Source organism: Glycine soja, chromosome 18, assembly GCF_004193775.1.
Source record: "Glycine soja cultivar W05 chromosome 18, ASM419377v2, whole genome shotgun sequence".
NCBI classification, from domain to species: Eukaryota; Viridiplantae; Streptophyta; class Magnoliopsida; order Fabales; family Fabaceae; genus Glycine; species Glycine soja.
Genome location: NC_041019.1, coordinates 55,255,697 through 55,268,737, shown reverse-complemented (window position 1 = coordinate 55,268,737; position 13,041 = coordinate 55,255,697). Strand labels below are relative to the sequence as shown.

General features: G+C 33.6%; 2 protein-coding genes across 6 annotated transcripts; both read left to right on the top strand.

Annotated features, from left to right (window-relative positions):
- Positions 1-3,375: 3,375 nt before the first annotated feature.
- LOC114394576 (receptor-like protein kinase ANXUR2) lies at positions 3,376-6,474 on the top strand. 5 transcript variants are annotated; one of them, XR_003662802.1, is made up of 3 exons: positions 3,376-4,158; positions 4,241-4,708; positions 5,985-6,474. XR_003662802.1 is itself a non-coding variant. In XM_028356194.1 (2 exons), the coding sequence occupies exons 1-2, from the start codon at positions 3,549-3,551 to the stop codon at positions 4,642-4,644; spliced, it is 1,014 nt and encodes a 337-aa protein (XP_028211995.1). In that variant the 5' UTR covers positions 3,376-3,548; the 3' UTR covers positions 4,645-6,474. The 5 variants fall into 5 exon arrangements, 1 of the variants encoding a protein (XP_028211995.1); XR_003662801.1 differs by having other exon boundaries at positions 5,360-6,474; XR_003662800.1 differs by having other exon boundaries at positions 5,335-6,474.
- A 3,409-nt stretch (positions 6,475-9,883) lies between these two features.
- LOC114396496 (receptor-like protein kinase ANXUR2) lies at positions 9,884-12,222 on the top strand. The gene is made up of 2 exons (XM_028358506.1): positions 9,884-10,744; positions 10,821-12,222. Exons 1-2 carry the CDS (start codon positions 10,135-10,137, stop codon positions 11,231-11,233), a joined length of 1,023 nt encoding a protein of 340 aa, XP_028214307.1. The 5' UTR covers positions 9,884-10,134; the 3' UTR covers positions 11,234-12,222.
- The last annotated feature ends 819 nt before the right edge of the window (positions 12,223-13,041 follow it).

The following is a 13,041-nucleotide window of genomic DNA, read 5'->3' as shown; positions in this document are numbered from 1 at the left end:
TGATACAGAATCCAAATTTCTACATTTAATAAGTCATAATGCTGTTGTTCAAGGATTATTATCGTTTTTTTTTGGTAGGCAAATGCAATATTATTAAGATCCAAGCAGTGCACAAGGAGTGCCAAGATTGTTTAGAGAAATTACAAGGATACATACTAGAGATCAAATAAAGCTAAAGGTGCCAAAATCCCTTACGATCAATTAGCTATTTTGCAAGATTCCTGTAAGCATCAAACCCCATTCTCTGGATGCAAACTCTTACTTAAAAATGATTTTTCTTAACAAAGTAGCCTTCACTATGACTTCACCGAATGAATCCCATGCGCATTAATAATCAGCGGTCACCAACATTGTTATGATAACCTTTTGGACATCAGAATTTGTCAACCACCAATTACCAAACTCTTACTCTCCTTCCTGCATGTAAACCACATATTCCTCCAACATTGAACTGTTGAGAACTGCAGCTATTAGCTAACATCATGTTAGGATTATTATCTTATTTTATATTTTTTTTTAGTTCTTCGATCATTGTAAAACATTAGGTGTCTTCAATTATACCATAGACAACATTCGGCGTCAATAAAATTAATTTTCAGATCACAACATTTGAATTGATAGGTTTCTGGTGTTAAAAGGTGATATAATTAATTTATAAACATTAGAATTTGACTGCCTTTTTGATTGATAAGGATCAATTTAATAATTTTTTATTAAAGGAACAAATTGAAAAATCATTTATCACTATTGACTATTACTCCATACTATAAAAATCGGGTTATTAACAAACTAACAAGAAACACGTGATTTTAAATAGATGTGTCTCTATATATAATTCTTCTTGGAAGGTTTGTGATTCCGTGATCAATCATCGGTAACGTTTTCGAATAATTAAAAAGAAATTCATTTCTTTACACGATAGTGTAGTAATTTTTCACTACAGATGTAAAATTTACTCTTATCTGATGTAAAAGCTGATTTTTCTTGTTTTGATTTACGTTAGAATATTCTCACACACCCTCAATAATAACTTTTGTTTTGTATATGTATAGATAGATATATGCATAGGGGTGGCTAACTAATCCATATCTATTTGTATAGATAGATAGTTAGATATAGTAAACCTCATTATATGCACTGAATTTTTGTCAGTTAAACTAAGCAAGTACTGCTTAATGGCTACAGAGTATTACAAGGGGCGTGTCGTCACAGATAAATGTGATGTTTACTCATTTGGTGTGGTTCTACTAGAATATTGATGCGAACATCAAAGGTAAGATTGCACCAGAGTGGTGGCAAGTCTTTATAGATATCACTGAAAGATGCGTGAAGAATAAACCAGATGAGAGACCAAAAATGGGTGAAGTAGAGGTGCAACTTGAGCATGCTCTTTTGTTGCAGGAACAAGCAGATATCACAAACACCAATGCTCATTATACCTTATTGTCCAAAACCATTATTCCCTTGGGAATGATACAGTAATACAATACAGAAGACAGAGATGCTTAAGAAAGTATAGTATTTTGACTCAAAACAGTCACAGTAAGCATTTTGGGGTGATCATGTTTAATTTAATTGAGATATTGGTAGCTGTCATTGTAAGAATCTTGTACTAGTATAAATTTGAAAGGAATGCAGGAAACTGGATGCTAAAAAACCAGTAATAAAAGAACACTGATATTAAAATCACTTCAGTCTATAATTTTTGCTCTTCCTCTTCTAGACACCCTCACTATAACTAAACACATACATAGAACACAGTATATATTATTGTGTTTTAACCCTCTAAATCTTTTATTAAACCTTTAATAACATAAGTGGTATATATGATATTGTGTCTCTAATTTTTGCGTTATATTATATTTTTAGGGATAGATTTGGAAGTTAGATCAATGACTGCTCTGTGATTCTACCTCAATCAGAAAAGTATTAAAGTTTAATACAAGAACTCCCTTGATAAACCCATCATTATGAACCTTATCTATTGTTAGCAAGACGGCATTTTTAAGTTATTAAAAACTAAACTTTAAAAGCTCACTCCCCTATCCCCTGATTTATGTTGGAATCTTGTTTGATTTTCTAAACTTTGCTTTGCAATAGGTTCAGCTTGCAGAGGATTTGTACGACTATAACATGCTTGTATATAATACTATCATTTATGTCACATTAAAGTTATAAAACTTTCGTTCAAAACCAGTCGTACTTTGATGTTCATACTTAATTCAGTATCTCCAAGATTTGTTATTCTACTACTATATTATATTTTATATGATTGAACTTATGACTCTTAATCTCATCAAGTTAGAGAATTTTTCGTTAATATAATCTAATTCTCTTTCCGTGCTGGTTTCACATTCATTATATGGCCGGCGATCATGATATACAATGTAGAACAAATATCGAACAAAAAATTTAAACTCAGAAGACCTCGAGAAAATCCTCAAGAGAAAGATAAAGGGTAAAAGATTGGCGACAGAGCCTTGATCTTCGTAAGATAAATTATTCAAAGCTTGGATGCTCTTTCAACTTATTTATGAATACAAGTAAACTGGCATCATCTTCGAGGGTTATATGCACAATTCTGATTCAAAGTAAGGACCCTTGTTCAAAAAGTTTCCTAATAATTCTCCAAATGTCATGGATCAATATTAGTATATGGATGGAGAAGAAGTTGCACTTATCAACCTCCCATTGCTAATTATCTACATCAATCATAGAAAGTTGTATATCCCACCACCAAAAAAAAATCTTTAAGGTAAACATACGTGAAAACAATGGCAAAATTCCACCGTAGCACATACCAAAAAACTATTTTGTTTTTGTTGTTTTCTCTATCCGAAATCTACTAACTAAAGAAAAATAGATTGTGTTTTTTTATAAACAATTTTTTTTATATAAAAGAAGAATATATTGATAACTGTATGAAAATCTTTAGAAAAACATAGAAACTGTTTATACAAAATATGGTAAGAGAGTGAGGATAGAAAATAATAAGATAGCGAGTATTTTTGTCTTTTATATCTGTTGTACTGAAACGAAAATTGTCCCATAATTTAGTTAGTAACAAGATCTTATGAATTTTGTTCTGTGTTCTCTTACTTTTTTTATACTGTTCCGTAACCGTAAACTCTTAAAATTAAATGTAAAACAAATATGATAGTTTTGGATTTGGATTCCATGCTATCACATTCACATAGTCACGCGCAGTCGGCATTCGCTATTTTAAAAGTATTTTTAAGTTGAATTTATCAAAACGATTTATGAATCATCGGATCTTCATCAAACGGTTGTTATCGTCCGACTACTTGAGTGTGTGTTTTTTCTCCAACGCAGGGAATCCAGATCCGTTATTAAGGTTGTTTTATTAGGTAATAATGATGAAACATTTTCAACCGATACGGAGTGGCGGTCTCAATTGGGGCAAACACAAACCCTAACATGCTTCTCACACCAAATTAGGTTAGCTATGAAGATTGAAGATGAGTGAGTATAGTGGTGAGTGTTTTCTGCAAGTGACAGGTGATTAAGGAAGTAGGTGTCTCTGAACTATGTTTCTAAAATGTTTTGGCCACTCAAGTTCATCACAGAGACAGTATCCAACAATAATAGAAGAGTTGTGCCATCAATTTTCTCTTGCCGATCTTGGGAAATCAACCAACAACTTTGATCAAAACAGAGTTATTGGGCGTGGAGCATTTAGTACGGTATACAAAGGTTGTCTCCAACATAAAGATGGTTCTGATTATACAGTCGCATTAAAACGGTTTCATGAAGGATACAGTGCAGTGTTCAAGAAAGAAATAGAGTTGCTCTGCCAGCTTCGCCACCCTAATTGTGTTTCTCTTATTGGATTCTGCAACCATGAGAAAGAGAAGATTATTGTCTACGAGTACATGTCCAATGGATCTCTAGATAGACACCTACTACGTGGGAAACTGTCATGGAAAAAAAGGGTAGAGATTTGCATAGGAGTAGCGTGTGGATTACACTACCTTCATGCTGGAGCCAAGCGCTCCATCTTTCATTGTATCCTCAGAGCCAGTACCATTCTTTTGGATGAAGACAAGGAGCCAAAACTCGCAGGATTCGGCCTTAGCATACAGGGACCGCAATTTAATTCGAAGAAGCCGAAACAAATTAATGCAGATCATATTATGGGTAACTTTTATTTTTTTATGAGCTTACTAGGATGGATTTTTGCCAGTTAACTAAGCTGATACAGTAATACTTTAACTTATAGATACTCTTGGTTACATGCCTTTGGAGTATGTCATGAATGGTTCTGTCACTGATAAATGGGATGTTTTCTCATTTGGTTTGGTTCTGCTACGAGTTGTGTGTGGAATGGATTATTTCATAATGGCAGCAGAGAGGAAACTTATGGAGAAGCCTGTTGAAGAGAATATTGATTCGAATATCAAAGGAAAGATTGCACCGGAGTGTTGGCAAGTCTTTATAGATATCATGGTCAGATGCTTGGAGTATGAACCAGATGAGCGACCAGCAATGGGTGAAGTGGAGGTGGAACTTGAGCATGCTCTGTCGCTGCAGGAACAAGCAGATATCACAAACACTGATGGTGATTATAACTTATTGTCCAAAACCATTATTCCCATTGCCCGTGGTAGTGAAATGAAAGAGTAATCCTACACAGAAGACAGTGATACATACTGAAGAAATGTAGGTGATTAGGACAACTGAAATTAAGGTTAGTGTTTTCAGTCACAATAAGCTAAAATTGATTGAGATACTTGTAGCTTTTGTTATGATCCCTGTTTCTAGCATTTTTTTTATTTTACCAGAAGCTGTCATTGTAATAATAGTATAAATTTGAAAGGAACACAGGACATCGGATGCCAACAAACCAGTAATGATAGAGTCATAGAACCCCCTTGCTTCAGTCTATAATTTTTGCTCTTCCTCTTCCGGACAACCCTCACTTTATAACTAGGCACTGATATAGAACACAATAGTACGGAAGATCTGTGTTATCAATGGTAAAGGTCACTTCACACCTGAAGCATGTAGTATTTTTAAATGGAAAAAGACACAGTAATGTTGGAAAATCGTAAGTCTTCAATGCAACTTGAAGAAGAATATTGGCATCCTAAGCCTTCAAATATCATCAGTTTGTGTCAATGCTCTTGTCATTATCTTCTAATTGCCAAATTGAATATTTTTCTTCAAGATTGATTTTATTGATTGAAATTATTTGATAATGGCAAGGCTATCAATTATATATTTGGATTTGCTATGATATTTTGATCAAGTTTGGAATTTGTGTGCTTCTGTAAAAGAATGGACTAATTAGTGGAATTATTCCTGTTTTAGAAGATTTTAATATCTAGTTGCACCAAAGGCATACAGAGGGGGAGTTTCACAGCTCTTGGACTAATCAACCCTTGTACTGGGGAGCTAACAGCATTGATGATACTTTCTCCTGGTGTTGAAAGTATGCAGGCAGCGATGAAAGCATAATACTTTGCAGGGAATAAGAGTACAATCGTATAGATAGGGGTTCGGGTAGAAATGCATGAAATTATGCAGTCAGGAACTAGATTCTCTTGCTGCCAAGGAGGGTAAGTTGTGCTTATAGTGCCTATTACGCTGGAGAGTAGCAACTTTTTGTACTGCTTTGGCTTGGTCTGGTCACACCTTGTGATCCAACCTATTTCTTCTAATAATATTTGTTTTCCCTCTTAAAAAAAACTGGTGGAATTGTACTCATCTCATTGCTGGACGTGAAAAAGAGACATGGTGTGTATTTTGTGCATTGTCATCATTCAAGATTCAAACCTCAGTTTATTCCATCAATGCTACAACTCAGAGTGGAGATTTGAATCGTATGGAAATGTTTCTGCATTCATTTCATTAATTCTTTATAGGATGTGTCTTCTTCTGTCAGATTTTTTAAGCAGTTCTTAACATAATATGAACTTTCCCTCTGTTCTCTTCCTTTTTCTTTCCTAATTTTGTTTTTCCAGGTGATATATTTTATAAGAAAAAGGATTATACATTGACACAGCATAATCATCTCTTGCTGCCAAATTTTGACTATGAGACTGACTGCCAAGACCTCACCAATACTTGGAACAAACCCAAAAACCAGAACTCTACATATTATGCTACAATTCTGCAGGACTGCCGCCAAATGTTGGCCAATTCTCAGCATATTTTAATTGTTCATTCAAAGAAAGAAGCAAATTGTGTAGCACATAGGCTCTCTAGATTAGCTTTTACTACTTCTGAAAGATACTGGATGGAGGATGTTTCATCCCAGCTCAGTTTTGATGTGCAGCATGATTTAGGGACAATTTTTGTTCCTGATACCTCTTAATGAATCATCTCAAAAAAAAGGTTTGGGGGGAGGGGGATGTAAGGATAATAAATCTTAGATCCTATTTTGGGCTGAAATTAACATGGGAAGGGTAAGATGCACTAGTGGCACCAATTGATATGGATTACTATTTATGCTTATCATTTGCAAGAAATAGAACAATACATCTGTATATACGTTAAATTGTGAATATAAATATGTTTCGATAAAAGTAAACCAATTCAAAAACATTTAGGATATGCTATATTGAAATTGAGAAATGTCAGTTTAAAAAATGGTTTTCATCATAATTTTTTTAATAAATGTTTGTTTTAAAAAAGTTAACCATTAACATTAACTTTCGTCTCATATTATAATGAAACAAATTATTTATTTAAAAGTATATATTTACTTTTAATATTGCTTATAAATTAATTCAAATTTTCTTTTATTCTTTTATAAATAAAAAATATTACCAACTTATTATAAATATATAAAAATTGAGACATTCTTAACTTTTAGTTAATTGCCTTAAAATCTTATATTTATCTTATATATTTTTAATAAAATAAAAATTGCTAAAAATTTTAGAATAGATTTTTTTTCCCAATAAATGTGTCTAGCTTGCGTTACATCTAGTTTTTATTTTCTTTACTGTGCATGACATTTAGTTAACACTTAACAATATATAAAAACCCCTGACCTTATTCTCAAGTCACCTGCTCGAGGTTTATTATTTTATAGTGCCTACTAACCAACATCATATTGTTAAAATTAAAATTGAATCATTTAGATATTATATTCAAATTAGATGCTTGAGAAAAATAATTCTTAACATTCAAAGTTGGTCAGGATCTTTTGGTCAGGATCTTTTTACCTAATAAATGAGGGATTAAAACCAAAAAAAAAAATATTAATTGAAATCTGAAGGAGAAGTAATCCACGCAAAAAAGTTATCCTATTTGATCATTTGATTTGATACGGAGGCCATCAATCCAGCGGAGGAGAGGAAACACGGAGCTGACACGCACTACGTTTTAGTCTCCTCTTTCTCACAAAGGAACCGACAAACACGTAAACAAAAAATTGACAAGCTTAGATATGAGAATTTAAGTGAATGATTTTGAGTAATTAAATAAATTGGAAGAATGTATGTCAATTGTTTGGGCTTTGGTCGTTCCAAGATAAAACTGATGTTTACTCATTTGGTCTATACTCATTTGGTCTATTAGAAGCTGTGTGTGAAAGGAAATTAATTGACATTAAATAAAGTTATCTAATAAATATATAAATTATATTTCAAGAATTTGAGACAGACGATGTGGGACTTCTTAAGATCCCCCTCCATAGATGTTGCCGATATGACGGAGAGAGCCGCCCACATGGCAGAGAGAATTAAGATGGACTATACAATCTAATACCATGTTAAATTTTAATTTAAAATCAATTGACATTAAGTGAAGTTGTTCATTTATAAAAGAACTTCTTGAGGAGAAAATTGATGAAATTATCGAAGGAAGTATCGCACCAGGTTGGCAAGTCTTTGTAGATATCACCCTCAGATGTGTGAAGTTGGAGCCAGATGAGCGACCAACAATGGGTGAAGTGGAGGTGGAACTTGAGTTTGCTCTGTCCTTGCAAAAACAAGCAGATAGAGCAAAATATTCCTTATTTTCCACCACCATTACTCCCCCCTTTCACCTTATTCCGGCTTCCTGGGACCTGAGAACACTACATGATTAGGTCATCTGAAATTAAGGTGAGTGTTTCGGGTCAAAATAGACACAGTAAGCTTTTCTGGTGATCGTGTTTAATTGAGATGCTTGCAATAGCTTTTTCTGTGATCCCTGTTTCTAGAAGCTGTGATTGTAAGAATCTTGCGCTAGTATAAATTTGAAGTAATGGTAGAACTCCCTTGCTTCAGTCTATAAATTTTGTTCTTCCTCTTCTGAACACCCTCACTTTATAATTAGACACTGATATAGAACACCTCCTCTCGATCTTAGAGAAACGAATAACAACTTCAATCAAAACAGAATAATAGGAAGAGGAAGCTTTAGTACACTCCTAAGTAAGAGATAGAAGCTAAAGTAAGCAAAATTTTATGTCATTGCACTACTTGAGAAATTGCAATTAGAATAGTGCCTGACTTTTGGAAATAAGATTCCTAGGATGAGGAGAATAGGTACCTGAAATCATTACACATGAGGAGAAACAAAGGTACATTTTATAATACACATAAAGAAGGCATGTGATGTGAGCACAGGGTGGTTGTTTAGTCACTTACCATAAAACCTCACCAGCCCATCCATCTTCTGTTTCCTTCTCTTTCTTGGCACAACACAAGTGTTGTGCTTATAAATCCTTCTCAGTGATCACTTTGTACGAAAGTACATAGTGAAGGGGATGACTGGATTTCTACTAGGCAACAAAGTGAGATTCCAATGGTACAGATTTGACTGAAAGTGTAACTTACTAAAAAAATTCAACTCAGTGGTTAAAGAACACTCTTTTTCTTCTGTGTTAGAATGACCTCAATTTTTTGACATTTTGGTGATAGAATACATTATATAAAAAAATGGGAGTTTTAACCATAATAGATTTCGCGGGGGGAAGTAAAGATAAATCTTAGATCCTGTTAGGCTGAATTTAACATGGGAATGGTAAGATGCACGAATTGGGACCCATTTATATGGATTTCTATTTGTGCTTACAATTTGAAAGAAATTGTGCAAGCAATACATTTGTGCCTTTTAATGTGTCACGCGCAACTATTCTGTAAACGACCTGTGTTGTGTTTAATTTCAATGCTAGTATATTTTTAATTTAATTTGATATATGCGCTTCATATATTGTGCAGTCGTGATGAAGAAGTTGTCGTTCCACTTCAACAAAAAACGTTGTTTAAGGAGGTTTTCTAAAAAGTATAATTCATACAATGTACTATATTCAAGTAGTTTATGTTTTCTAGGTGAAGTGGAATTAATGTTTTTTTTATCAACAAAACAAAAGATAAAGTATATTGATATAACCAAAGGTACCAGCAGTACCAAACATCCTTGTACAAGTAGATCCACTAAATGAATTAGATTCGTATCATTGGTTATTTTATATACAAGACGATGCATGAATATTCAAGTTTTCTTAAACATCTAATAAATACTTTTTTTTTGTCTATCTTTTTTCATCTTAAATCAAAATACTTATTTTTTTCACTTTTCACTCTGTCACTAGGTGTTAATTGATATATTGGAAGTTGATGTATAATAGAACATTAAAAAGGAATTTCAGCCAAGCCAACGAAATATATAATTATAATAGAAAAAGTATCATTTCAATTTCGTTGATTGGGACAAGTTAGCAATAGCATCAAACTAACCAACACTAACTTGTGAACTCGATGCTAAATTCATGCAGTGTAATATAAAATTATAAGAAAACTCAGTTAGGTGAATTTTTAAATTATTATAAAAGGGTAAAAAATTATGTGTCTTACAAAATAAAAAGTCATAGTAAAGTAGTAGACTAGAAACTTACCTGTGTGATAAAGGAGGAGCCTTTCTAAAAAAAATGAAAACAGAAGCATCATTATTTTGGAGACAAGGCAACTTTTGTATTATTAGAGATAGATGAGGGAGACAAAATGAATTATTGGAGAGAGATAGAAAGAGGCTCAAGAGGGAGCTTCCAGGAAGGATACACAGCAAATGACTGGCATTCAAGTTAGCTTAGCTATGATGAATGAAGAGGAGTATAGATGGTCAACGTTTTTGGTAAGCAACTAGTAATTAAGCAAGCAAGAATCACAAATTGGAACCATGTTTCTCAAATGTTTTGGCTTCGGCGCTCAGAGACAGTATCCAACGGTGATAGAAGAGTTGTGCCATCGATTTTCTCTCGCAGATCTAAGGAAATCAACCAACAATTTCGATCAAAACACAGTAATTGATCATGAAGGAGTTAGTACAGTATATAAAGGTTGTCTGCAACACAATGAAGATGCTTCTGAGTATACAGTGGCTGTAAAGCGATATAAAGCGGAAATGGAAGCAGAAGGGTTTTTCAGGAATGAAATAGAGTTACTCTGTCAGCTTCGTCACCCTAATTTGCTCTCTCTTATAGGATTCTGCAACGACCAAAATGAGAAGATTATTGTGTACGAGTACATGTCCAATGGATCTCTTCATCAACTTCTACAAAGTGGGGTACTGTCATGGAAGAAAAGACTGGAGATATGCATAGGAGCAGCGCGCGGACTACACTACCTTCACGCTGGAGCCAAACGCACCATCATTCACCGTGGCATCAACCCTAAACACATTGTTTTGGATGACAACATGGAGCCAAAACTCACAGGTTTTCGCATTAGCTTACTGGGACCGCGTTCTATGTCAAAGCCAAAACCAATTAAAGTAGATTATATTGCGGGTAATGTTTTATTTTATGAGGTTACTACTACAATGATTTTTTGTCAGATAAATTAAGCTAATACTTTCACTTATAGGTACTTTGGGCTACTTAGCTAGGGAGGCTGTGTTAGATAATACCGTCACAGATAAAGTTGATGTTTACTCATTTGGTATGGTTCTACTTGATGTTGTGTGTGGAAGGAAATATCTCATGTACCCATGGGACACAGAATTTCTGGAGAAACCTATTGAGAAGAAAATTGATCCGAAAATCAGAGGAAAGATTGCACCCGATTGTTGGAAAGTCATTAAAGATATCACACAAAGATGTGCGAAGTTGGAGCCAGATGAGCGACCAACAATGGGTGAAGTAGAGGTGGAACTTGAGCATGCTCTGTCATTACAAGAACAAGCAGATATAGTAAACACCAACGCTGATTATACCTTAATGTCCAAAACCGTTATATTCCGCCGGATCCATTTTGCTTTGCCCCCCGATTCAGATTGAAAAGAATGAAGGAAATTAGATGCCTACAAATCAGTAATGATAGAAACCCCGTGCTCCTGTCTATAATTTTTTCTTAGCAAAGGCTTCGCTGGTTCTCTGACTCTTTTGTTGGTTAATAATTTTATAATTTTTACTTGTTAAAGTACTTATAGTGCTTTCGAAATACGTTATGTTCCTTACTTTGAATCACTGTGCCCTTATGTACCCTATTTTCCTCCACCATTATTCCCAACTACCAACCGCAGGACCAATCGCCGGTTAGACAGACTGAACCACTGAACTTGGGATACAGTGATACAGATTCTGAACAAAGTATTGAAATCCATAGGTGATTTTATTAGGTAAGCTGAAATTAAGGTTAGTGTTTTGAGTCAAAAGAGTCACAGTAAGCCTTTTCGATGGATCAAGTTGAATTGAGATACTTGTGGCTTTTGTTGTGATCCCTCTTTGTTTCTGCCATTTTGATTTTACCAGAAGCCGATTGCAATTATCTTGTACCTTCAATAAATTTGAAACCTGAAAGGTACCCAGGAAATTGAATGCCAACAAACCAGTAATGATATAGAACCCAATAGTATTGAAGAGCAATGTTGTCAGTTTCTCTGCTGTCAATCTTATTAAGAGAAACAAATAACAGCTTCAATCAAAACAGAATAGTAGGAAGAGGAAGCTTTGCAACACTCTTCTCATATGATGCAATCAATGACAATACCAGATCCAACACAAGTTAGATGTTACGCCAATTACTTTTCTTTTCCTTTTTTTATTGAAGTAAGTGCTACTGTCATTTTCTTTTTCCCTAATCTCTTATTAATTGAGAACAGGAGGAATGTCGGAAAATACTGAGAAGGAGGGTTTGTGAGATTTCTCTATTTTTTATTTCTAAGATTTGGTAACCTCCTTTTAATTGGTCCTTTTGATGAGCATCTGTATTTGCTCATTATTATTTTATATCAGTTTTGCATCTTAATTTTCTGAGTTTTCTTCAATTCTCATGAGTCCACAGTGAAGCAAAATGGAATACAAATAAGAATTTGTAGTGACAAACTTTTGACTTTTTAACCATTGGAGAATTAAAATTTCACAAAATTCAATTCCATAGTTGATTTCACATTATCAATACAAATGAGGTCATTAGCCTGAACAGAAGACAAACAGAGAATTTTGACTTAATTTCCAGAAGAGTTGCTCAATCTTAAGAGTACGATAAATTGTAAATACAATTTGGCCACAAGCCATTACAGTGTAATATGCTCACTACATTATAGTTCATATGCTTGGACATTGCATAAACTTCATTCTTTCAAGCGCAATATAAATTTGTGTAGTCATAAGAAAATATATCTGCACGAATTTCATTTCTTTTCCATATTTTATTGGGAGTTTATTACGTGCAATTCTTCAAATTGCGAGCCTTTAATAAAAAAATTACCCCACACCTATCCAAAAGTCATGGATCTGAACACTGGAGAAGATTTTAGACTTATCAGAGGCTTTGCGTTCTATAAGTGATTCTTTTGTTGGGTTAACGAAATAGGCCACACTGTGTCTCGCATTGCTTGAATTTGTGATAACTCGGTGTTTAGCAGCAATGAGTCTTCCATTGCTAATAGGATCGAATTAATATATATATATATATATATATATATATATATATATATATATATATATATATATATATATATATATTATTCTTTTATAAATAAAAAATATTAACAACTTATTATAAATATATAAAAATTGAGACATTCTTAACTTTTAGTTAAGTGCCTTAAAATCTTATATTTATCTTATATATTTTTAATAAA

Bases quoted from the DNA above. Each gene is read 5' to 3' on its own strand.
- LOC114396496 (XM_028358506.1), top strand. From the start codon at position 10,135: ATGTTTCTCAAATGTTTTGGCTTCGGCGCTCAGAGACAGTATCCAACG. The intron at 10,745-10,820 runs GTAATGTTTTAT...TTTCACTTATAG, and splicing joins TAAAGTAGATTATATTGCGG to GTACTTTGGGCTACTTAGCT.
- LOC114394576 (XM_028356194.1), top strand. From the start codon at position 3,549: ATGTTTCTAAAATGTTTTGGCCACTCAAGTTCATCACAGAGACAGTAT. The intron at 4,159-4,240 runs GTAACTTTTATT...TTTAACTTATAG, and splicing joins TAATGCAGATCATATTATGG to ATACTCTTGGTTACATGCCT.